The 24,503-nt window shown below is 54.2% G+C and overlaps 7 protein-coding genes across 7 annotated transcripts; 4 read left to right on the top strand and 3 right to left on the bottom strand.

The window, feature by feature from the left end:
• Window positions 1–1,009: 1,009 nt before the first annotated feature.
• Window positions 1,010–3,347, bottom strand: K452DRAFT_270884 (uncharacterized protein). Its single transcript, XM_033539008.1, has 2 exons — window positions 2,652–3,347; window positions 1,010–2,466 (listed from the first exon to the last, which is right to left on the bottom strand). Exons 1-2 carry the CDS (start codon window positions 3,109–3,111, stop codon window positions 1,379–1,381), a joined length of 1,548 nt encoding a protein of 515 aa, XP_033397840.1. The 5' UTR covers window positions 3,112–3,347; the 3' UTR covers window positions 1,010–1,378.
• Window positions 3,348–3,519: 172 nt separating this feature from the next.
• K452DRAFT_270882 (uncharacterized protein) lies at window positions 3,520–9,603 on the top strand. The gene is made up of 6 exons (XM_033539007.1): window positions 3,520–3,766; window positions 3,833–7,119; window positions 7,174–7,375; window positions 7,428–8,690; window positions 8,743–8,951; window positions 9,005–9,603. Exons 1-6 carry the CDS (start codon window positions 3,602–3,604, stop codon window positions 9,459–9,461), a joined length of 5,583 nt encoding a protein of 1,860 aa, XP_033397839.1. The 5' UTR covers window positions 3,520–3,601; the 3' UTR covers window positions 9,462–9,603.
• A 141-nt stretch (window positions 9,604–9,744) lies between these two features.
• Window positions 9,745–11,786, top strand: K452DRAFT_249945 (uncharacterized protein). Its single transcript, XM_033538161.1, has 4 exons — window positions 9,745–9,914; window positions 10,005–10,491; window positions 10,544–11,295; window positions 11,347–11,786. Exons 1-4 carry the CDS (start codon window positions 9,810–9,812, stop codon window positions 11,518–11,520), a joined length of 1,518 nt encoding a protein of 505 aa, XP_033397838.1. The 5' UTR covers window positions 9,745–9,809; the 3' UTR covers window positions 11,521–11,786.
• A 422-nt stretch (window positions 11,787–12,208) lies between these two features.
• K452DRAFT_318426 (uncharacterized protein) lies at window positions 12,209–13,582 on the top strand (the record flags this gene model as incomplete). The annotated part of the gene is made up of 4 exons (XM_033544157.1): window positions 12,209–12,327; window positions 12,401–12,683; window positions 12,742–12,992; window positions 13,067–13,582. 4 exons carry the CDS (start codon window positions 12,209–12,211, stop codon window positions 13,347–13,349), a joined length of 936 nt encoding a protein of 311 aa, XP_033397837.1. The 3' UTR covers window positions 13,350–13,582.
• A 180-nt stretch (window positions 13,583–13,762) lies between these two features.
• Window positions 13,763–14,450, bottom strand: K452DRAFT_318425 (uncharacterized protein; the record flags this gene model as incomplete). The annotated part of the gene is made up of 1 exon (XM_033544156.1): window positions 13,763–14,450. The coding sequence occupies exon 1, from the start codon at window positions 14,216–14,218 to the stop codon at window positions 13,763–13,765; it is 456 nt and encodes a 151-aa protein (XP_033397836.1). The 5' UTR covers window positions 14,219–14,450.
• Window positions 14,451–18,498: 4,048 nt separating this feature from the next.
• Window positions 18,499–20,294, bottom strand: K452DRAFT_227685 (uncharacterized protein; the record flags this gene model as incomplete). The annotated part of the gene is made up of 5 exons (XM_033536914.1): window positions 18,499–19,047; window positions 19,098–19,174; window positions 19,223–19,462; window positions 19,519–19,573; window positions 19,626–20,294. The coding sequence occupies 5 exons, from the start codon at window positions 20,292–20,294 to the stop codon at window positions 18,499–18,501; spliced, it is 1,590 nt and encodes a 529-aa protein (XP_033397835.1).
• A 1,154-nt stretch (window positions 20,295–21,448) lies between these two features.
• On the top strand, window positions 21,449–23,345 carry K452DRAFT_318422 (uncharacterized protein). The gene is made up of 4 exons (XM_033544155.1): window positions 21,449–21,699; window positions 21,762–22,077; window positions 22,141–22,842; window positions 22,916–23,345. Exons 1-4 carry the CDS (start codon window positions 21,527–21,529, stop codon window positions 23,099–23,101), a joined length of 1,377 nt encoding a protein of 458 aa, XP_033397834.1. The 5' UTR covers window positions 21,449–21,526; the 3' UTR covers window positions 23,102–23,345.
• The last annotated feature ends 1,158 nt before the right edge of the window (window positions 23,346–24,503 follow it).

The following is a 24,503-nucleotide window of genomic DNA, read 5'->3' as shown; positions in this document are numbered from 1 at the left end:
GCTAGACCGCGAAAAGCTAGCGCGCCCCCCTCGATGCGGCAATAGGCGCCGTACTGGGCGCAGGTGGTGACGATATCGGGAAGCGGCGTCGCCTGTTTCGGAGCGCGCTGCGAGAGCCTAGCCTAGCTTAGCCTGCTTGCTGCGGGCGCGTTGTGTGTGGCGGGCGTGCTGGGGCGTTGGTGGTGTGGAGTCGTGGACGTAGGAGTACGGACACTACGTAGAGCTCGAGAGTGAGCAGGACTCAGGAGACTGGCTTTTTGACTTCGCCCCTGATGATGATGCGTTGCTGTCCTGTGAATATTTGTAGCTGCTGGTATGAAGCTAGAGAACATGCAACTACTGACGGTCTACGTAGTAGAGGTGGCTCCGGCACGATGTACGGTCTGCATATCCCCCACCTGTTACCTTGTATGCAAGCGTATATGGCTTGCTTTCTACCTTTCCGCCTTCGCCCCTTCATAACTAAGGTTGTATACAGAATCCTCGACCTGCGTATATTTATGCTCTCGTATCTCTGAAGATTATCCTCATACCCTCGCATATTTTTATCCTACACCTAGATCGTCATAGCGTGCGTAGGTACTCTCTTGCTACTGTATATCTTATACCACGGCGTGTCTATGCGTACGCTTGTATGTATCAGATATTTGAGACCTTCCCATGTTTTGATTTCTTACCCCGTGGTGTATTCTCGTATACTCATACATACATCTATACTTCGTATCTTTGAGAAGTACGCTCGTACCCTTGCTTACACAAGTTTTTGTTCGTGTTTACTTCGCAACGCACCCCGTCTATATCTAGCCATCAAACACAGCTACACAGCATCACCTACTTATAAAGTAAACGCCATCTACAAGCACCGAAAAATCACTTGGTAGATCCAGCAGATTTACCTCAACAGTTTGGTTAAGAGGTGGCAAAGATAGCTAGGAGTAGGGGAAAAACGTGATCGAATTATCCAGAGCTTTCACAAGACAATCCAACTTGCATCCTGCAACTAGGGTATGTGCAGATAGGCATATACTCATGTAATATCAAATATCGAAGCATCTATGCCGATAAGCTGCTCAGCCATCGAAGCAGCCAGATCTATAAAACCATAAACATGTCGAAACTTGCCTGATCATCAAGGCACAAAGTGACGCAGTAGTCATCGCGAAATCCACCATTCCTTCGCTTCGCATTGCGCCCCAGCCACAGCCAGAAAAGAGCTCAAGGGTCTTCGCCCGCCACTTTCCGGTTCAGTCCAGTCCACTCCACTCCACTCAACGCCACATGATGCCGTTCCAAGCCCGTGAAAAAGAGTACCCAGCGCCGCGCTTAGGCCCGTCTACGAGCCTTGATGCAACAGTGAACCGCCCGCCCCTTCTCGTCCTTAGCCCTCAATGTGCTCCACCATGACGGTTCCGTTCTTCAAACCCGCCTGCTCAATCGACTGGTCCAGAAGGTCAATCAGGTTCTTGCCCATGAAGCTGAGCTCGAACTCAACGCCCTCCTTGCCTTCAAGTGGCGAGGCCTTCAGCCATTCATAAATGCGGCGTACCGGATCGGCCAGGGCGAAGCGGCGGATGATCCGACCACCAGAGTGACGGAATTGGATGCGGGTAGTCGTCTTAGGGTCATTATCTGGTTCCGTGTGCGGGTTCGTGGAGGAAATGGAAGCAAAGGGGCCGGTGGCGGTGGCATCACCCGTCGTAGCAGGTTCATCAACCTCCATAGCGCCTTCATCCGACGCCTTCTCCTTGCCTTTCCCGGAGGCCTCAGCCGCCTTCGTGAGCTCGTCTGGGTCCTCATCGCGGGGACCTTGGGCATCATTGGCGATGCTGTTCTGGAGTGCCATCTCCAACATCTCCTCCTCGGTCATCTTGTTGACGTCCTTCTTCTTGTCCTTCTTGCGTGTCGCGACTGGGTTACGAACATTAACCTTCAGGCTGTAGCGATCTAGAAACTCGTGCAGCTGCATGACGAAATCCATCGCCTTTGGAACTGGTGGACCGGACCACACCTTGACCTGCTCACCAGTGCGGGGGTCGACGATCGCGATGTGGGGGTACGCGTCGTCGCTGTCACGCGCATGGAAGTAGTAGTTGATATAGCTGTTACCGGAAGGATCGTCCTTGTTGTATTGCAAGAAGATGAAGTTTTCCTTGATCGTCTCCTTGACCTGGTCATTTTTCCAGATGTCACGATTGAGAACCTGGCAGTCAAAAATCGCAGGGTCCTGCACGTTGACCATGATCCACTTCTCCTCAGCCTTGCCCTCATCTCGCGCACCATCCCAAGGTAGAGATGAGATTATCTCGAACGGAGGACGGTACATCTCCGCAAGCAGGCTGGACTTTGATGACGTCTCTGATGCGCCACCGGTGGCTGTAGCAAGGTGTCGACGGCGGGCGCTCTGATCATCGTCTTCTCCTTCCCAAACGGAAGCGGTGTTTCTCTGGTTGAAGATACCTGGGCGTGCTGTATACAAGTCAGTACAAGCTGTTTAATGTTTAAATCCAATGTTTAACGAACGACACGGGTACGCAGGCGCGTGGCCAAATCGACGCATAGCACGAGCGGCGGAGCAATCCGTTGTCGTGGATTTATGCTGTACCATGCATCTTCGGGACAAATGAAAATAGGGAACGTGGAGATGCACTCACCACCTTGACCACCACGCCTCCGGGCTGCCATCTGCGACATGATTGCAGCATGCATGCCATCGTCCTCGTCACCATAATCGGCACCCGGTCCCACTAGCGTTTCTGTCGTGCGTGCCATGGGCGCGCGAACACCCTCGTTCGGATCGCTGCCGCTGTCGCGGTACATTTCCTCCTGCAGACGACGGGCCATGGCCTCGTCAGCATCCATGTCGTGGCCAGCTGCACCCGAGACATTTTCCTCGTCATCCGAATCGATGTGGATGACTCCCTGATCATCCTGCCGAGCTGCAGGTTGCGATGGAGCTGCCTCTGCGGTGGAACCGCCAAAGTCGAGGTTGGGACTGTCGAAGAAGAGCTGGATGGCCTGCTCAAGGTTGTTGTCGGTGAGTTGCAGGTAGTGGCCAGCGCGCTGCGGGTCGGAGCCGGTGATGGCGGCAAAGTTTGCAATGTTGTCGTCCATGTTGGGCAAGCCTGGCTATGGGCTTTGTGGAGCGATCGGTCGGAGGGTTCGGAGGGTACGGAGGAAAAGTATAGGCCGGGTATAGAAGTGAGGCGAATGCGACGGGACAGTAGCTGTCGGGCGGCGGACGGAGAGGTCAGAAGAGGCGGGGGCGGCGGTTGGAGGAAGGGTGTAGCAAGTAAGGGAGATGCGAAAGCTTCGCACAAGGAAAGGAAGGCAAAGGTAGGTGGTGGTGGGTGAGGGGGAGTGATTGTTTGCGCAGCAGCTGGCGGACGTTATCGCGGGCAATGACGCTTTGGCGCCAAGGTCCGCCCGGAGATGATCCGGCTCCGGGCAGGGATGTGGTCAGCGGGAGCTAAGTTGGGGAGGCGAACCTAGGCCCAAGCCAGTGTACAGTAATCGCTGCGACACGCAATGTGAGGTTGCCTGGCCGTCGATTCCTGGAAAAAACACACATGGTCCGCTCCTGATCGGACGTCTGCAACTCACCATGGCCTCGCTATCTCCCGAAGCCAAGGAGCTTGACTTGGTCGGCAAGGTTGAGCTCCGGATCGCCTTGGCCGACACGGATGCGAAGCTTGAGACACTACTCAAGACATACCTCGCGCCGCTCCTGCTAAAGCTCGCTTCCGACCATGTCAGCGTTCGAAACAAGGTACCGAGTCCTTCTTCCGCGGCACGCCATGTCCCCCACGGCTAGGGCTGATCAAGGCACACCCAGGTCATTGCTGTCTGCCAGCACGTTAACACGCGCATCAAGGGCCAGGACATCCAATTGCCCGTGGCCGCGCTGTTAAAACAGTTTAAAGATCATCCCGACACCCCACTGATTCGGCACTTTGACCTGCTCTACGTTCAGCAAGGCATTGCACGCCAGCCCCTAAGGGAGAGGCTGGAACTCCTGCCCGTCCTCATCAATGGCCTTGCCAGGGACACCGCAAAATCCGCACTTCATGGATCCCAACTGTTCAATCTCTTGCTGCGGCTCCTGACGCACTTTCAACTACCACCGCGGGGGAGCAAAGACGACAATGAGCTGCGCAACAAGCTCGAGATCACTGATGAAGATGCTACTTTCCTGGCCCATTGGTTTGGCAAACTCATCTTGTTTGCTGTAGTCCGACCCGCGTCTTCTGGCCCGGCCTCAAACGTGGCATGCCCTGGGCTATCTTCCGATGAATACCAGTTCCTGACCCTTCATGGAAAGCCTGGCGTCTGGGACCCCGCTGCCGAGAGTGGATTGAACCTGACCGAAGCGAAAGTCACGGCAGCAAAATTCTTGGCGAGTGGCCTCTTTAATGATGGCGAGCGATTTTTCCCCGCTGTGTTCGCATCTGCAGATTCAAATTCTCGTATCTCCGATATTGGGGATGATATTCTGAAGCGAACCCTGCCAAACACCGACCTGGAGGATGCGGGGGTAGTAAGTAAATTGTACGACGTCTACTTCGGAACTCCAGACGGACCATTGCCAGCTCGTCCGGCTCTTCAAACGAAGATCCTTTCTTATTTCGCCAAATCCGTATTGGCTACAACCTTCACTTCCCGTGTCCTCCGCCTCGTTGAGGAAGGTCTCACGTACGGAGCCAATGCAGAAGGCACAGTCACTGCCCGTGGAAGGGAAGCGCTCAAGCTGCGCTCGGCAATTTTTACCTTCGTAAACTTCATGGCACGCAACGGCGCCTCGTCTGATCTTCGTGTGGTTGCTGCTACCCTTGTCCAACGCTTGAGGGCATTCATTGAGGACCAAGGATGGCCAAGAGCGAACCCGGATGAGGATGTCGCTCTCCGTGGGTATGGCTATGAAGTTATTGGCCTCTTAGCCCGGGCAGCTCCTGAGGACGTTCTCATTGAGCCATCATTGAGCTTGTTAAAGTGGCTCTTCAAATCACTGGGCGAGGATACGTCTGGAAGAGACACTGCTTTCAGTATCGACGAGGCGCTTTCAAGTGCCCTTGGTGCCCTCACAGTGCGTCTTAGTTCAGACGTACAGCACAATCTTCGTGACCTCCTACTCCAGCAAATGACGAAGGAGGATTCGTCTACAACGACAACAGGTCCCCGTCGCAGCACCAGGTATGCTGCCGTCCGTTTCGCAAACAGATGTTTACCTTACGATGACATTGTTGCACGCTGGATCGATATACTTGCTGTCAGCGGACCTTCCTCTGAGAACCAAGAAGTTCGAGAGGAAGGTCACCGTGGGCTTGACCCTCATTGGTCCCGGTTGCTCCATTCATCCCAGGCCAAAATTGGCGACGAATCGGACCTAGCCTTTCCAGACTTTACTGAAATGGTCGTGTATCTTTTCTCCTTACCCGACGGTTTCCACACGACAACAGACAAATGGCGCCCAGACATTCAAGTGCAACGATTCAAACAGCATTTTTCGTTTGCTTTCGAAGCGACGGCCAAGTTCTGCCGTCAGTTGCTTTTGGCAGAAGCTCTGAGAGCTCATCGCATATCAATGAATGTGGATATCGACTGGGCAAGAAAGCTTGATACAGCTGTGGCAGCGGATCAGGATGCCCGGCATGCTGTCACGAGTTATCTTAACCGGGCCGCTACAGAGCAAGGATTTATTCTACAATCTGTCTTGGCTCTAATACGTGCTCTTTACGAGGGGCTTCTGTGGAACGAGGGCGTTGGGCTAGGCAATTGCGGCGAGTGGTTCGTTGAAGTATGCTCGCTGAGCTCCGAAAGTTTATTGGATATGTCTCGGACCGCACCAGCCTTCAGATCACTAAAACCCTCCATATACTCTAACAAAGAGCAGACGAGGCTGGTAGCAGCTCATGCGTATGGTCTACTGGCGACGCACAGCGCTGTCTTTGCATCAGAGGCTGAGCAATCGTTGCAAAATATGCTTCAGAAAGCCAGCTTGTGGAAAGAAGCCGTCGGCAGCCAACTGAACGAAGCGAGCGGAGCGATACTTGCGATTGCATACTACTTTAGCAGGCTTGCGGCTCGACGGCGTCGTGCTTCCGCTCTGGAAGATACACTAGAGGCTCTTTTGGGGATCATTTTCGACGTACTCAAAAACACAACAGATAAGACCCTCAAAGAGGCAAGCCATCTCGCAATCAGTCAGTTGAGTCTATTCTTCGTCATCAAACCTGAAAGTATTGCGTCATACATGCAATATACTGCAGTGGTAGACAAGCTCATGGAAGATGCGAAAACCGGAAACGAGAAGGCTATTCTCGCGCTCGGCCATCTTGCCATGGTCCCTGACGAGAAAGATGATGATAGCAGCTTAAAGTATGTCGAAGATAAGATTTTTGAGTTGCACGAGGTTCGGCAAGCCGAAGCTCAGTTCTCTATTGGAGAAGCTGTGAGCTGCCTCGCTTCCGGCTGGCAGGCCTCAATTTTGGCACCCAAAATGGACATTGAAGCTCCAACGCCATCTGGACCTTCTAGAACGGCTACCTTAGCACGTGTGCTCGAGAGGGTCCTTGAAAACTGCAGAAATACGAAACCTGCGCTCAAGAAAGCCTCTGTCATTTGGCTTCTTTCTCTGGTTCAATTCTGCGGGCAACTCTCTGAAGTCCGGTCACGCTTGCCACAGTGCCAGGTCGCTTTCAAGAACTGCCTCTCTGCTCGTGACGAAGTTGTCCAAGAGGCAGCATCCCGAGGACTGGGTCTTGTGTATGAAAAGGGCGACCGGCAGCTCAAGGACGATTTGGTTCGAGACCTTGTAGGCTCTTTCTCAGACAACAAGGCCAACCTCTCGGGTAATGTCACCAATGAGACACAGTTGTTTGAAGAAGGAGCCTTGCCCACAGGCGAAGGCTCGGTGACTACCTATAAGGACATCCTTAGCCTGGCCTCGGAAGTTGGAGATTCGAGCTTAGTCTACAGGTTTATGTCTCTGGCAGCAAACAATGCCATCTGGTCTAGCCGTGCAGCTTTCGGCCGGTTCGGTCTCAGCAGTGTACTCTCTGATTCGGCTGTGGATGGGTATCTGGCAGAAAATCCAAAGCTGTACCCCAAGCTTTACCGCTATCGGTAAGAACTAGATATCATCTTTTGTGGTGAAGAGATGATGCTAACGAGTCTCAGCTTCGATCCGAATACCAACGTCCAAAGATCAATGAACGACATTTGGAACGCACTCGTCAAGGATTCGTCAAGTACGATCGACAAGCATTTTGATGACATTATGGAAGACCTGCTTGTGAATATTATCAACAGGGAATGGCGAGTAAGACAGGCCACTTGTGCCGCAATCGGTGATCTTGTTCAAGGTCGTACCGTCGATAAGGTAAGATGATTGCCAGTGGGTTAGCATCGTTCTCACTGCTAACATGACATAGTACGAGAAATATCTCGGGCGCATTTGGAACCTGTGTTTCAAGGTGCTTGACGACATCAAGGAATCTGTGCGACAAGCTGCAGCGGGGCTTGCACGGGTGCTTACTGGAATATTGACGCGCAGCTTGGAAGCCGGGGACACGTCACAGAAGAATGCTGAAGCGATGCTCAAGCATGTGCTTCCGTTCCTTTTGTCCTCGTCCGGCCTGGAGTCAAGTGCCGAAGAGGTTCAACGCTTCGCACTGGCCACTCTGTTGCAAATCATCAAGAAGAGCAGTGCCAAGACCCTGAGACCATTCATCCCCGAGCTCGTTGAGAGGCTTCTCCTTCTGCTGAGCTCTATCGAGCCACAGGCAATCAACTACTACCATCTCAATGCTTCCAAATACAATTTGACGGAGCAAAAGATCGATGATGCAAGATTGGCAATTGTCCGAGGAAGCCCGCTTATGGAAGCCATCGAGAGGTGCCTTGACCTCGTGGATGACTCGACCATGAATGAGCTTGCACCGCATCTAGAAAGCGCAATGAAGAGCGCTGTAGGCTTGCCCTCGAAAACAGGTGTCAGTCGAGTTCTAGTGTCTATGAGTACCCGGCGCAGTTTTGTCTTCAAGCCTTACGCAGATCAATTCCTAAAGCTCATCGAGAAGCACATTTACGACCGAAACGAAACAGTCTCGACATCATATGCCGCCGCCGCTGGCTACGTTTCACGGCAGGCTTCCGACAAGCAAATTCTTGCACTCATCGCCTTCAGCAAAAAGCTCTACTTCACAACGGAGGAAGACCGTAACCGCGTACACTCAGGCGACATTGTACAATCCATCTCAAAAAGTGCCTCGGACAGGTTTAATGCTTTCAGCGCTGAGCTCTTGCCGTTCATCTTTGTGGCGAAGCACGACAGCGAGCCACATGTAAAAGAGCTGTTTGCGAAAACCTGGGATGATAATGTCGGCGGTTCTCGTGCCGTTCAGTTGTATGTCAAGGACATAGTGGCAATAGCCACGGAACACCTTGATAGCCCGCGCTGGACCTTGAAACATACAGCGGCCAGGTCGATTGCTGAAGCTGCCAACGCTTTGGCATCGAGCATCGAAGACATCAGTCTGGCTAACGCAGAGACTATCTGGCCTCCCTTGGACAAGGCTTTAGGCGGCAAGTCCTGGGAGGGCAAAGAGGTCGTGCTTCAGGCGTTTGCAAAATTCGTTGAGAGAGGTGGCCAATTATGGAGGGCGAAAAAGGATGTTGCGGATCAGATTAAAAAGGTTGGTACTCCTTTGTATAAGGAGGACAAGATGATTGCTAACATAGGTCCAGGTCGTCGTCAGAGAAGCAAAACGTCAGAACAAGACGTATCGTCAGCATGCTCTTAAGCCACTCGGCCAAGTTGCTGCTGCTAGGACCGACCTTGACATGAGCGAGACTATCTTCGATATCATTGAACCGATCGTTGATGAAGCAACAACATCAGACGATGATGCGATGGATGTTGACGCGGGCGAAGACGTCAGGAAAAACGAGAAGCTGTATGTCGAGACCCTTATATTTAACGGATGATATCCATACTAACACAACACAGTCGTGACAATACCGTCACAGGTGCTATCTTCTCTCTCCAATCAGCCATCAATCCCATGGTGTTGCAAGATAAGGCTCTGTCAACGGCGACACTCCGCGCCCTTCAGCTCATTGCTAAGCTAAACACGCTCCACGCCAGCGCCATTCACGCTGCCACTTTCGAAGGCTTGCAGTCCCTCTTCGAGCGGCTCCTTTCCAAGGACCAAGGGTTCGCTGCCGGAAACGAAGGGGCAATGAAAGAGGTTCTGGGAAGCTTGCTCTTCGATAGCAGGTATGAGGGGCTCAGCGAGGCCATGAGGTTCAAACGGGGCCAGGCCTTGGTTGCTCTAGCGAAGACCAAGGAAAAGGCGTTTGCGAGGGAGGTGCTTGGGGAGAGGCTGGACAAGGAGAAGCAGACGGAGAAGAGTCCGGTGGTGAAGCAGGAGGTTGAAAAGGCACTGAAAGCACTGGCGGAGTGATAATAATGGGTAGATAGAGATAGAGCTGGCGTAATTCTCGGTACCAGTTAGGAATGTTTGGACATGCAGACTTCCGAGCTCACATGGCAGTGAACCGGAACTGCGAGTAACACAGATTCGCAGCCAATTGCTGTCAACGGTCAACCGCGGGGTCATGATCACCGTAGCTCGCGTGCAGGGATGGCAGGCTTGAAACGTGGTCGTGTGCTGGCCCATGCACGCACGCACAAGTCCCTGTGCGCCGCGACACCGCTGCGCACTTCCAAACAAAAGCAAGCTTGCCAACCTCTTCTTGCTTGACCACCTCCATCACCTTCCTCCGTCTGTGGCTTGTCTTGCTCGCTCAAGATGGCAGACAACAAGGCTCCCTCGGAGGAGTCTTTCGAGTTCATCGAGACTCCTCCCGCCCACACTCCAGCTCCGGCGGAGAACTACGGCGTGCGCACGACTTCGGTAAGAACCATGACGGCGTGCCATTGACCACCAACGGGCCTTTCATCATCTCGTAAGAGCACAATCCAGCTAACTGCGCTTTGCTTTCAGTACCCCGCCATCAAGAACGCTCCTCTGCCCGCCGATGGCGCCGGTAGCGATTCTTTCAACAACAACATCCTCTTCGCTCTTCTTGGTGGCATCCCGCTGTACCTTACTTTCAAGTTCAGCGGAGGCATCAAGACATGGATCTTCTTCGCCATCCTTTGCGCCATCCCCATTCTGATGGCCTTCTGGACTGTTGCCTCGACCATGAGCCCTCGCAAGAACGAGAAGGCCAGGTTCCCCGGCAAGCCCGTCGAGCACTACCTTGAGTTCCACAGCGAGGATGATCGTGACAAGTACTATGGCAAGAACAAGATCCCCATGGAGACCTTCCACGAGAAGTACTTTGCTGGCGAGGTCGACTTCAAGGGCGACTGCCTTGAGGTTCTCGAGTACAGGCACGACTGGGCTGACTTCCGCTTCACCCTTGGCCTGTTCTGGTTCTTCTTGACTGGCATGATGCCCGAGGTTATCATGCACACTCGTTCTCAGGGTAAGCTATGTTGTCCCGTATGCAAACGCCATTGCGCTAACCACATCCACAGACGAGGAGCAGGTTCGTGACCACTACGACCGTGGTGATGACTTCTATGCTTGGTTCCTTGGCCCTCGCATGATCTACACTTCCGGTATCATCTCCAACATCCACGAGGAGGAGTCGCTTGAGCAGCTCCAGGACAACAAGCTTGCTATTGTCTGCGAGAAGATCGGCCTCAAGCCTGGTGAGCGTCTCCTGGACATTGGCTGTGGCTGGGGTACCCTCGCCCGCTTCGCTAGCAAGAACTGCGGTGCTCACGTTACTGGTATTACTCTCGGTCGCAACCAGACTGCTTGGGGCAACAGCGGTCTCCGCCGCGAGGGTATCCCCGAGGAGCAGAGCCGCATCCTTTGCATGGACTACCGTGATATCCCTGTTCCCGAGGGCCGCTACAACAAGATTACTTGCCTGGAGATGGCCGAGCACGTTGGTGTTCGCCACCTGTCTGGCTTCCTTCGCCAGGTCCACGACATGCTTGACGACGATGGCACCTTCTTCCTCCAGATTGCCGGTCTGCGTAAGAGCTGGCAGTACGAGGACCTTATCTGGGGTCTTTTCATGAACAAGTACATCTTCCCTGGTGCCGATGCCTCTACTCCTCTTGGTTTCGTCATCGACAAACTTGAGGGTGCTGGTTTCGAGGTGAAGCACATTGACACGATCGGTGTCCACTACTCGGCTACTCTCTGGCGCTGGTACCGCAACTGGATGGGCAACCGTGAGAAGGTCGAGGCCAAGTACGGCAAGAAGTGGTTCAGGGTATGTTTCCTTAACTCCGTATGTTTGGCGCAGCACTAACCCAATGAACAGATCTGGGAGTACTTCCTTGCCTACTCCACGATTACCTCTCGCCAGGGTGGTGCTACTTGCTGGCAGATCACCCTTGTCAAGAACATCAACTCTACTCACCGTATCGAGGGTATTGAGAGCCAGTACAACCTTGCTGGCGCTCTTAACACCTTCAGGAAGGAGCACGAGGCTTAAGTGAATGACGTTATGAAGTTGATGAAGCATTGTGGGAGTGATGTGGGTAGTTATGCTGCTCACGTCACTACCCTTTGCGTGAATGTAGCTGCCATTGGCTGCTATGAAAATTTTCTGTACGATGCTCCTTGTCGCTAAATCATGTTGGAACGAGATCAGGATGACGGAATGACGGATTAAAAAAAGGGAACAGGGTAGATATTGTATATATGAGGGGCACGGTAGGCGGCTTGCAGAGCCCTCCGGAGAATTCAACACCAGTCACTCATAAGTTGTCAGACCTCATTCGGGTCAACCTCACATTGAAACGCATTGTTGAACAGGTCTAGGTTACAACAAAGATTTCAGCCTGCCGCATCTAGATGGAGTAGGTATTCATCGTTCGGCTTACTCTTCTCGGTTAGCCTTGTGACTGGTAAGAGGGTGACAGATAAAGTGTGAAGCAAACGGACAAAGGTGCACAAACAGTGTCAATCAAGAGGAAATTTGCCTCCGATATCTCTGCCGGTTGACTGAAACGGCTTTCACACTAGACCTAAGCTTCCTAAACCCCAGATCACTATCACTCTAACCATTTTTTTCTCTTTCACGTCTAGTGACTGTCGATGGTCTCACTACATCTTCTTTTCTATTTCACGCTGACCTACTAAATCTCACGTATTTCCATCGCCTTTCCAACCCTATCACGATGGCTTTCGGTCCCCTCAGGAAACGCGGCCACAAGCGCAACAACACCACGAATGACATCGACACGAACGGTCTTGTCAACGGTCCCTCCGAGGGCACCAACACCAACAGAAACAGACTGTAAGTCATCCTAACCTCACATGGAATCCACTAGGTCTTTCCGCCAGCAACACTGAGCTGACTCAAACCTTAGGCAGCGCTCTTTCGCGTCGATGAACCTCCTCGGCTTCATCGGCGCTCGTGATCAGCCGCGTCGTAGTTCCGCCTCATCCACTGGCTGGCGCGCCCATTCTCGCCGCAACTCCACGGATGCCGCTGGCGTCCTCACTTCCGTTGACAATGCGACCGAAGCCCAGGCGTCTCCTGTCCCTGTTCCCGCCGCTTACGAAGCCGACGACGACGAGCGCACGATCTTCCACCAGCGCGTCCGGCGCAGGGAGAGCCAGGTTGCCGAGCTATCGGCAGCCCTCACCCATGTAAGTGCATCTAACACCCTACTTGAGATGATCAGAATCATACTAACACCAAATGAAGGATGAGGCTGAGAGACAGCGATCCGTTCCCTCCGTCAGTGAGCACTCCAAGGCATCGACGTCAGCCACGCAAGCCGCATCGCTCGCCCCGCCCACCCAGACACCCTCCGTAATCCCCATCGCAGCAGCGCGGTACACGCAGAGCCAGGAGACAGCGGGCAGCGCGCCGGGCAGCGGCTCACAGCAGCCACAGCCGCCGATCGAGCTGGTCATCGCCGCGGTCTGGATCCTGACCAACGCGGGCTTGATGATGTAAGTTGCAGCCCAACATCCAGCGCCACGACGCTCGCTCATGGCGGCCATGCTGACGCTCCTCTCCACTCCAGCCCCGGCATCGGTTGGGAGGCGGCCGTCCTCCGCGTGAACGTCCTGTTGACCGAGTTTTACAGAGCGAACAACCTGCCTCTGCCGCGCCACTTTGTGCCTCAGAACCCGCTGGACCGCTTTTGGGAGCCCCGTGTGCAGCTGCTGCAGCGCCAGAGGGCGGTCGAGCTGGAGATGCAGATTGCGGGCTTGATTGATCAGAGGTTGGGGTTGCAGTTGGCTGACCGCAGTCCTGTTTTGGAGGTGTTGTTGCGCAGGCTTAGGGAGTTGCTTGCGAGGGAATAGGTGGTGGTGGTGGTTGTGGTGGTGCCCGCTTTGCTACTGGAAGCACAGTGGCGGGGCGGCGTAATGGTAGTGGCGACGGCGACGTTGTCTGGCGTTGTGCGCTCCCGGTAGCGTTCTGGTAAGTCGGGTGTCGTCCCAGTCGGAAACGCCAGACCTTTGGGACCGGTGTTTGTACGCTAACATTCTGGGGTGCGGTTTTTTGGTCTTCTTTTCTCCCGCCCGCTCTATTTACCGTCATCACATGGCAGTATTTCTGGGTTTACAAGACTTTGCTAACCTGAGTGTTGCTTAACCAATACTGCCTTACAGCTACACTGCTAGGGTATTTAATACACAAGTCCAACCATCAACAATCCGGCACCGTCTCCAAACAGCCGCCTAAGCCAACACGCTCGCAACTCTAACCCCGAATCTCACTTCTTCTTAAAACATCTAACACTAGCCGGCAAAGGCCAATAATAGGCGGCAGTAGCACGAATCTTGGGGCTATACCACTGGGCCAAGTTCGCTTTTCCAGGGTACTCGAGGTTGGCGACGCGGCCCTTGCAGCCCTCCTCGTTCCAGAGCTCGCAGTAGATGGGCTTGTCGCCCCAGGAGTTGCGGTCGGGGCACATGCTGCGGGGGTCGCGGTTCATCCACATGCAGGTGCCGAGCGGCTTGTGCGTGTAGCGGCACTTGCCCTTGTAGTCCTTGCGCTCGCACCAGTAGACGCCGCCGTCGTTGTTGCTGTTGATGACGCGCTTGCTGTTTTGGTGCACCTCTGCCGCCGCGCCGCCGTCATTGTCCGCCGTGAAGTCTGATGCTGCGCCGTTTTGCGCGGCTGCGAGCGCGGTCAGCGCGCTTGTGAGCAGGTATGTGACCTGCACCATCGTCGTGTCTGTTTTCTGCCTTTTCTGGGAATGGGAATGTCGCTGTGGACTGGAGGCGAATTGAGGCGGGATACTGCAGTGCGGTTTAAGTAGCGCGCCAGCTCTCGCTGTATCTGCATCTCAATGGACGTTATTAAGCCCTCTTTTAGGAATTGGACGTGCGGGTGGACAAGGCGCTTTGTTGCGCGGGCGTTATTCGTGTGCTCGGGCTGCATGGTTGCGGTACATTGGCGGCGCTGATTGGGGGCTTCGTTGGGTGGGGATGTGATGTAAATGCCAGAAAAATAAACCTGCGGCGGGAGGTGTCTTTGAGAAGTGCGCGGGAGTATGGCCGTGACGTCGTGTTGCTGTTTTGGGATGGTTGTGCTTCGTGCTTGGCAAGGTGTGGTTACAAAGAGTGATTCTTAAGAGGGCGCCAAGGACAGCGCCATTGTCGCTTTTTTGTTATTGAGGCTGGTCAATAGGTCGGAATGATCCTCCACTGTTAATCAAGCTCGCGTTGACGGTTTCCCCGTTATAAACTCACATGGTACTACGCCCCGTGATAGGGATACGGGGACATAAATATATACTATATATTAAGGGGACTCCAGTCTCTAAGCATCGAACTCGTCTCCTCAGGCGGGCTCCCTTCTCCAAATTCTAACTCACTTATCGCAGGACAGCCAAATTGGTGTTTACCCCTTGACCAGAGTGCTCATTACTTAAGTCAGGCGACTGAATCGCTGACGAGTTCGATTCCTTATGTCTTTTTGTTTTTTTTTCATTTATATTATTTTATTTTATTTCCTCTCTCACTTGCAAAAGTATGTGACCCCTCTTAACACTTAACCTTCTGCCCTCATACTTCTGTAAAATACCCTCATACCCATGCATACCCATACCCTCATATGTCTTCGAATACTCCTGTGTCCTCGCACTTTTTCACCTCCGCTATACCCACGAAATGTTCTTTTATGTGGTTATAGTTAGCTACAATACTACAGTCGATAGTGGCTAGGTAGCTATATGCTTCGCTTGTTATGCGGCTGAGAGGCAGGTGCAACAGACATAAAAGGCGTGCAAGTTATCCAATGCTATTCAAATCTAGCATTGACAACAGCAACGCCCCATTATTCATCTACCCAACAAACCCAGACGCGTATTTAAACAGTCAACGAAAAACTCGCGAAACGAACAGTAAGCCTGCAGCCAGAAAGCAGAGATAAAGGAAACCGCAAAGCCTCTAGCCTCTCTAGTCCAGACGCCAGTACCCAATATTCCCAGTAGGAAATCTATAGTTATGAGAAATACAGTAGACGAAGAAGAAGAAGAGGGGGAGGAGGAGGAGGAAACGTCGATATAAGTATGCGTGTTTGATTAGGTCTTTTTATAGGGAGCACTTATGAAGCGCGCTCCTTTTGGCGTTGTGCTTATTTCTTAACCTTGGGGAAAGTCGTTGACGGTGTTGCTGGCCTTTTTTCTGCTTTGTTTTCGCATACGAGTTGGTCGTGGCCGCGTATAGTTCAGGAGTGGCGCCGCGCCTGGCTGGGAACAATATGTAATGTCGGAAAGGCAGTAGATGTTTCTTTGCGCTGGTGTCGACGTCTGCTTTAGAATGGCGCGAGCGCTGGGCTTTTTACCAGTTGATGTTTCGTGTTTGTTTTGAGGTCCATGTATGCATGAGCTGGATGTTGACATCCGCCAGAGTCAAGAAATCCATGCTTGGCCTTTGAGTTTTGGCCCAGGTCCAGTCCGGAAGAAGGACAAAGCTGTTTTCCAGAAATAAAAAACTCTGGACTCCGTCCCCAGAACAACAGTTCAAAGGTATCCTCGGCTCTATAGTTTTCTTCCGAGGAATACACCCAGAACACAGACCAGCGAGAGGAGAAGAAGACGACCCAAGTTAAATAGATCCGTGATGGAGCAAAGCGTCCCCGTTCGTACTCGGACAATGGAAGAAGTTGGTCGGGTTCTGGCATAGCATACCAACCAACCTAAAAGCCTCCATGGTCCACTCTCGCGGCCCTGGCCAGCGACCTCTTCGACATAGCAGCAGCCGGCGCGCCATGCAGCGCCTCGTCCGAGAGCAGCTTCCCGCGACAAGGCACCTGCACATGGTCGAGCTTGTAGTGCTCGATGCACGCCCTACAAGGGACGCCAGCATCGCACTGCGCAACGTCAGCAACCAAGCGCTTAGCTTACACCTAACACCCACGCAGCCCCCGACTCCCAACTCCCAATCCCCACCCGCACCGAGCACAGCAGGCAAGGAATAAATAAAAACAAAAAGATAAGGAAACAAAGGCACAAACCTTCTCCTTCCGCCGCCGACAGCTCTCGCAAGCCTTAAGCACCCTCATCCTCGCCGCATCGCGCTTCTGCGCCGCCGTCAGCGGGCTCTTCCGCCCGCGCGGCCGCTTGCACCCCGCCCCCGCGCCGGCCTCCGAATCTTGCAGCGTCACGAGGCGCCCCGAGGAGGCGCTGGGGCCGCAGTGGATCCAGCTGAGCTTTGCGAAGGCTGTGGTCGGGGGAGAACTGGATGAGGTGGAGGTGGAGGAAAAGGAGGACGAAAACGATGAGGACGAAGAAGGGGTTGCCGGTTGAGCGTGCGTGTGCTCGGGTTGCTGCTGGCGTTGTTGCTGTTGTTGCTGGCGTTGTGGATGCTGTTGTGGTGGCGCTAGTTGTTGTTGTTGCTGCAGCTGCTGCACACAAGGACTCCTCCGCCTGGTCTCGGTCTTGGTCTCAGACCCAAACAGCGCATCCAGCTCCATCGCCTCCGTCTCGGCGCAAGACGCCGCGGGCGCGTAGCTCGACTCGGAGCCAAACGAGTACTCCGAGCGGGCGGGCAGCGGGATCGGGATCGGAATCGGGACCCCCGCACCGCAGGCATAGGGGCTAGGGCCCGGTCCCGCGTTGACAAGAGCGGCAGACTGGGGCCCGAGGAAGAGGGGGTCGAAGGGCTCGTAGGGCCCGCCCGCGAAGGCCGGCATGCCGTCTACGCTGTACGCGCCGGGCGTGGCCCACGCGGGGGCGCTCCATGGCGAGGGCGGGGCAGGGAAGGCGCAGGCGCGCCGCTGTGCTGCGTGGCAGCCGGAGCTGCTGCTGCTGGTGTCGAGGGCGAGGGCGAGGGGCAGGTCCGCCGTCTCCGTGCCCGCGTAGGGCCAGTCAATGCCGTCGCCGTCGCCATCGCCGCCCTGGATGCCAAAGAGCGGGTCGACGAGGTCCTCCTCTGCGCCGAACTTGAACTTGACGTCGATCCAGGTCTCGCGCGGCGGCGACGCGATTGCGATTCTGGGGGTCCGCGGTCCGTGTCTGGCAGCCATGCGGCAAAGAGGTGGGTTTCACGGTCCGTTCGGTGCCTGGAGGAAAGAATTTTTGCTTGGTATTTGTTTGCTTTGTTTGTTTGTTTTATTTTGTTTTTGTTTCTATAAGCCCTATCAAACTTGTCGTCGTGGTAGGTAGGTAGGGCCTGGTTGAGGCGAAACTGGCGGGACTAGACTAGCTGGGAGAGGCAGGTTTCCAGAACCGAGTGCGGGAACGTCCAGAAAGGTCAGGAAGCAGGTGTCACGAACGACGGCGACGACAAGGCTGCCTCATATACTCGGCGGGCAGGCTGGCCGCAGGAGCTGAGAGAGGTCTCTGGCACGTGAATGAGGCTTTCCGCTGCCTTTAATTTGGCTTTCGTGTGTGCCGTGTAAGCGGGATCCCGGGCGCTCCCATGTTTGCCTATCATGTTGCAAGGCGGACACCATCTTCGACTTCCCATGCTCCTGCTGGCCCTCGACGCTGCCCGGCGCTTCGTGCAATGTTGCCCGTAAGAGCCGCATGCCAAGGAGCTATGATGTCGCTGACTGCGCGGCATCCGTCTCCCGCAGCCCCGGGCTCACCGGTGAAGGCAAGCCACCGGGGTAGGCGATGGATACCCCTGCCATCTCGTGCCCAAGTGCGCCTCATCACAGCGTCATTTTCCGGGGTAGTTAATGTCCGCTCCTGAAGTCCCGACGAGATCCTAGCTATCTGTTGATGATTTAGTTATATCAGTCTTTAATCGCCCAGGCCTACATCGAGACACTGATATATATATCTGCGCAGGAGCTTATTCCAGTCATTCCAGTCATGCTCAAATGCTGTCTCACACCACTAGAGATGGTTGTATGTAATACCGTCAGATAATAGATTCTTTGCGCCTCCCATAAAGCAGTTCACGCTGTCACATACCTACCGACCACGAGCTGTCCAACCGGGTCTCGGCATGACACAGCCACATGACCCACCCGATCCGGAAGGTCTATCCATCTTTACGGCTCCCAGACGCCATGCCCGATCGCAGCTCCATGCTCGTATCCCCGCATACCCGCAGGGCGATACAGATCAGCTTCCCCGGCTTTCGAAGCAGCGCTGTCCACGTCAAAAAAGTGTGATGCCGCATGCTGGCCCGGCGTTTTAGAGAGGCGCCCAGCTGAGCCGCGCCGCGCAGCTTGTTCCAGCATTGGAAGCGTCTCCTCGTATGCCGAGGCGAATGCCGTGCTTCCAGCTGAGTCACACGCTTCCGCTAGGGGTGGCTTAGAGTCGCCCATTTCGTCTCGAAGGATTTGTACCTGCTTCTTCATCACGCGCCACAGCACGTACTTGTCAAGCGGGTCATCTTCGCCGTCCTCGTCATCTGAGTCACTGCCGTCGGACCGGGCAATATCGAGCAGCGTGGCGACAAAAGCTTCTTGAAGGTAAGCAAAGCTGAAGTCATCTGTGATGTCGGCAATCGCAGGGCAGAGCTTTTCTGGAAAGTCGATGGATTGCTTTTTCTCAAGCTTCTTCCTCCAGTACTCGCAGTAGAGAACCCTCTCATCCTGCAAGACATCAGTCGGGGTTCTAAATAAGTCAGTGGCTGGATGTATACCTTTGAAGGCAATGGGAAGAGATATTTGCGATCAAATCGACTTGGCCGCTTTGAGAGGCCAGGATCTAGTTGTTCGACTGCTCAATGTTAACCACTGTTCTGATATCTGTGATCGGGTTGCATACGGTGGTTGGTGCTGGCCACCATAAGGATTCCATCATTGCTTGCTATTCCATCAACTTCGTTGAAGAAGTAGCTGCGAGTCCGAGGAGTGACAATAGTGTCAATGTCCTCGAGTACCAGGAGGCAGGGGCTCATGGACCGCGCCATGGTAAAGACAGCTCCGATGTTGTAAGTGAACGGAGCTGATTTGACATACAATGTCGGAACTGGCGGGTTTCGCTGATAAAGGCTGTGCATGAGAGCTGTACAAATCCATAAGTTCTACATCTAAGTCTTTTTTGAAATACCCGACGCTTACCTTTGACCGATATGGTTTTGCCATTCCCAACAGGACCATGGAATATAAGGCCCCGCTGTTCGTTGTTAGTAAAAAGGTATCATGTTTTTTGGACCAGAAATATCAACCTTCCATGGAACGCCATACTCGTCGTAGATGTCTTTCGAATCGAAGAACTTCTTCGAGACCTCTTCCAATGACTTCTTCATCTTTGGATCAAGGATTACTTTGTCCCAGCTTGCCTTTTGCACCTCTTCCCACAATTCTTTGCTCCGTCGCCAATATCGGTCATAAACATAGATAGCCGGGGCATCTTTGGTCAACCATGCACCGATGGTAGTTATGAGTTTATCAGTAACGGAAGAGTTCGAGAGCGGAGACTCGTCCTCGGTCGGCTCTTTGAGAACGTATTGGAGAACGTCGAGCCCAACTAGGATCGTGTAGACGATGAAATCTTCATTGTTCCACTTGTAGTGGTATTTGGCAAAGGTTTTGAAGTCCGCAACTGAGACTGATCCGCCACGATGAGAAGGGGGAGCAAAGCCCCGCCAACTTACAACCGGTTCGGTTTGCGTGTCGAGCTCGGCAGTGGCGTAACCAGCTGAGGCGAAGGCGATCAACGGGCAGTTCGGCTTGGGGATTGTGGTAATGATCAGTTCGGGGTGTTGGGCCCGAAGAGCAGACACCAACTGCACATTAAGGTTATTGCCTTTGGCTGAGGTTCGCTCATGATATTCCTCGAATAGTGTGTTGTTTTTCGTGTCCGAGATCATGGAAAAAGCATCCGAGGCGGCCATTTTGGTCACGAGATGGCACGTATGGCTAAGTCTAGCTCACGTGGGAGCCTGCTTGTTGTGACTGAAGTGTCGAGTACACTGTAGGGCGAGGTTCATAAGCTCATGCTTGGAGTCTAACATTGAGCTTACTCACCTTCTCTTGCCAACTTTGTGGATGTCAAGATGAAATGAGGATGGATGCTGATGAGACGGGATGTCGGGTTTATAAGGACCAGAGCCAAGACGGCGACGTGGTCCCCGCCTCCACTTGTTTGCCAGGCAACTACCTTCCTAAGGTGGAGATGGGCGATCCCGCGTAGCGAGCGGCTAACGACGTGCTGCGAAGTATGTGAGTCGGCAACCGCGCCGTCCGAAGGAATCGGGATCTACACCTGAAACACGGGACGTCATTGCATGCATAGTATTTTTAGAGGGGCAAAGCGAAGACATGGAGATTGCGTGATACCACACCTCAGGTATATGACCTACTTGTGATCTTGACAACTTTGCATACTTGGACTCTCGCGGGATACTCTAGCGCCATCGCACTTGTAACCACCCAAAGAGTACTTGATAGGATCAGTAGGCAGCCAAGTGACGTGTGAGGTTGCTGTGACAAGATGAAGAATAAATTGTCGGGGGAGCCGTGAAAGAGGCAAGTGTAGGTTTAGTGGAGCAAACTCAGATAGGAAAAGATAGAGTGCTTGCTGGTGTTGGCCTGAGGTGTGAGGTGAAGGGGTGTCGTGCAATGAGTGTGCGACGTGATAAGTAGAAAACCTCGAGGCTCCGAGGTTCTTGTCCTCCACCTATGAACTCCAAGCGATTGTACTCGTAGATAAATGCCAGCGATATCCGCAAGAGCCTCTTTCTGCAGATCCGAGCAAGGATGCCAGCGCCAGGCCTCTTCCGGTCAAGAAAACGGGGCTCTCGGTGGGTGTGGCCAATGGAAGCGGGCCAGTTGACAGCAGTCGGTGCACAGGCCTACGCTTGAGGGGAGCGTTACGATTCAGTTTACCAACACTGTCCGCTAAGCGCAGGTATACACGATGCAAAGCTCAACTCTTCCCCTATGTGCAGTTGGAGGCTAGATGGAGTCCGAGGTCGCCCACGAGACAGATTTTCCCTCTAGTATAAAGGCACGCCCAAATCCGCCGTCCTGCCCTTTCTCCCAACTCCAAGAAGCCCATTTCAAGCCCTCTTCCGCCTATCGATCTCCGCCCCACTAAACATCGAGACTCTTGACCCTAATCAACATGGCGCCCTCCGCAGTTAGCACCACGGCCAATGGCAACGCCGACCGCTACCGTGCATCATCCTCGGATGAGGCCTACCACGCTGAGCACCAATACGCCGCTCACAACTACCACCCTCTCCCCATCGTCTTCTCCAGGGCCTCTGGCTGCTCTGTCTGGGACCCCGAGGACAAGTGAGTTTCCGCCCCCACCCCGACCATTCCGCCCTGAGCCTCACCTAACCGCCGCTATCCAGGCACTACCTCGACTTCCTCTCCGCCTACAGCGCCGTGAACCAGGGCCACTGCCACCCGGAGCTCGTCAAGGCCCTCGTCGAGCAGGCACAGCGTCTCACCCTCAGCAGCCGTGCATTCTACAACGATGTCTTCCCCCGCTTCGCCGAGTACGTCACCAAGACGCTCGGCTTCGACATGGTGCTGCCCATGAACACGGGCGCCGAGGCCGTCGAGACGGCTGTCAAGATCGCCCGCAAGTGGGGTTACAAGGCCAAGGGCATTCCTCAGGACAAGGCCCTGGTGTTCAGCGTGCAGGAGAACTTCCACGGCCGCACGGTAGGTTTCCGCATAATGGCATGGCAGTCCGAAAGAGCAACGAAGCTAACAGCATGCTTGTAGTTTGCCGCCATCACCATGTCCACCGACCCCGAGTCGCGCGAGAACTACGGGCCCTACCTCCCCGGTATCGGCAGCGAGAACCCGACGACCCATGAGCCGATCCGCTACAACAACGTCGATGACGTACGCAAGGTGCTGGAGGAGCACGGCAAGAACACGGCGGCGTTCCTGGTCGAGCCCATCCAGGGCGAGGCGGGCATCATCGTCCCCGACGACAGCTACCTGCGTGAGGTCAAGGCGCTGTGCGAGAAGCACAACGTGCTGCTGATCTGCGACGAGATCCAGACGGGCATCGCGCGGACAGGGCGCATGCTGTGCCACGAGTGGAGCGGCATCAAGCCGGACCTGGTGCTGCTGGGCAAGGCCATCTCGGGCGGCATGTACCCCGTGTCGTGCGTGCTGGGATCCAAGGAGGTGATGCTCACCATCGAGCCCGGCACGCACGGCTCGACGTACGGCGGTAACCCTCTGGGCTCTGCCGTCGCCATCAGGGCGCTGGAGGTCATCCAGGAAGAGAACATGGTTGAGCGCGCCGAGAAGCTGGGCAACATCTTCCGCGAGGGTCTGCGCAAGATCGACAACCCCATGCTCACGCTGGTGCGCGGCAAGGGTCTGCTGAACGCCATTGTCATCGACGAGAGCAAGACCAACGGCCACAGCGCCTGGGACCTCTGCATGCTGTTCAAGGAGAAGGGTCTGCTGGTACGTATTCTATCGTCGCAGCACCGCAAACGCTTAACCATCTTCGACGACAAGATACTAACAAGCTCGACAGGCCAAGCCCACGCACCAGAACATCATCCGCCTCGCGCCGCCCCTCGTCATCACCGAGGAGCAGATCCAGCAAGCCCTCGACATCATCCGCTCCGCCATGGCCGAGCTGCCCACGCTCAAGGGCAAGAAGGAAGCCGAGGTGCTGCCCGCCGGCGAGAAGAACGTGCACATTGGCGTCGACAACTAAAGCGCCACGCCATGCGCGGGACCTTTTTAGTAGTCGTCGTCTGCTACAACAGCCAAGGCAAGACAAGGCGAGGCAAGGTAAGGCGGCGGACCGAGCAAGCTTGCTTGCAACCATGCATTTTGCGATTCGTGATACCCCCCGGCTCATCTGATATCCGTGCATAGGACCGGAGGCTTGATGGACCTGCTCGAGCATATGACTGACTGATGCTTACGTGGTGGCTTGATGCTGCTGCTCTTTGATGCGCACATGACTGGGGCTATGGGATCGGGGTGCGGTTGGCTTAGATGGTAGCTAGGTAGCTAGTGATGTAATAATGGCATATGGCTTTAGGGTTATTTGGTGTTGCTTCGATGTCGGCTCTGTGGGGACGCTTGATGCTGTGTGCTTCGTCTATTAACGATGATAGGTGTATATCAAAGGCTGCTTAGCTGCTCGTGCTCGTATGAGACAACATCTTGAGCGAGCCGCTCTGGCCGGGGAATCAACAAGACTTGTAACAAGCCTAGGAAAGGCATAAACAACAAACGACCTCTACTATTATGTCTGCTACCACGCAAAACAGATCTCCACACCACGCAGACACAAATGACTGAGGAGTGAAGAAATGGGGTTCAACCCATTCACCACACACCTACCCACAAGCGATACCCGACACTTGAAGAAGTACGGCTAATCCTGCAGTGGCAAGCCGTCGCCCAGCTCCATCAAACAGCGACAGCGCGTAGGCGCACGACTTGGACATATATTTCCAGCCAGGGATCCCAGACACCCACTAACGACGCAAGCGACATCCTCACAGGAGCGGTTGCTTGCTCGGACGATAAGGACATTGGTGGTCTGTCTCTCGGGCTCTTGGTTACGTGATTAGCCCAAGAAGCTGGTGTGAGTGGCTTTCCGCGAACTGGCCGCACCCGCCGGAGGTAGTCGAACGTAGGCTTGACGTAGGCTAGGTAGACTCTAGCAGGACTTGCGCGACCTAGAGGAACAGAAGCTACACCTCGAGGAGAAAAGACCTAGCATCATGCGGACTTGGAGGGAGGAGGAAGAGAGTAAGGACGTAGAGTAGGTTCTAGAAGAATTTAATAGGGGCGGATTGTGCTGCGTGTGCATGGAATGGTAGGTGAGGGTGTTGAGCTGTATTGCTGTGTGGTGTTGAGGGTTGTTGTTGTGCTGGTTGGGCGAGCGTCAGCGTTGCTAAGGGGGTTTGGTGTGCGCAGATGGGGGAAGGTGATGAAGTTCGTTGTTGGGCTTTTATCAAACTTTGTAGAAGCTCGTGGTTTGTTCATTCGAAAGAGCACGAAAGAAAACTGCTATTCCGCCTAAATGGTCATTGAAGTCTAGCTGTTGGATGCGGTTTCCCAATGGCGTTGTCTGAGGATTCGGATATGTTTCTTCTTCT

This window comes from Aplosporella prunicola, assembly GCF_010093885.1.
Source record: "Aplosporella prunicola CBS 121167 unplaced genomic scaffold K452scaffold_12, whole genome shotgun sequence".
In the NCBI taxonomy this organism is placed as follows: Eukaryota; Fungi; Ascomycota; class Dothideomycetes; order Botryosphaeriales; family Aplosporellaceae; genus Aplosporella; species Aplosporella prunicola.
The sequence above is the reverse complement of the archived record's forward strand: the minus strand, read 5'-3'. Positions and strand labels throughout refer to the sequence as shown.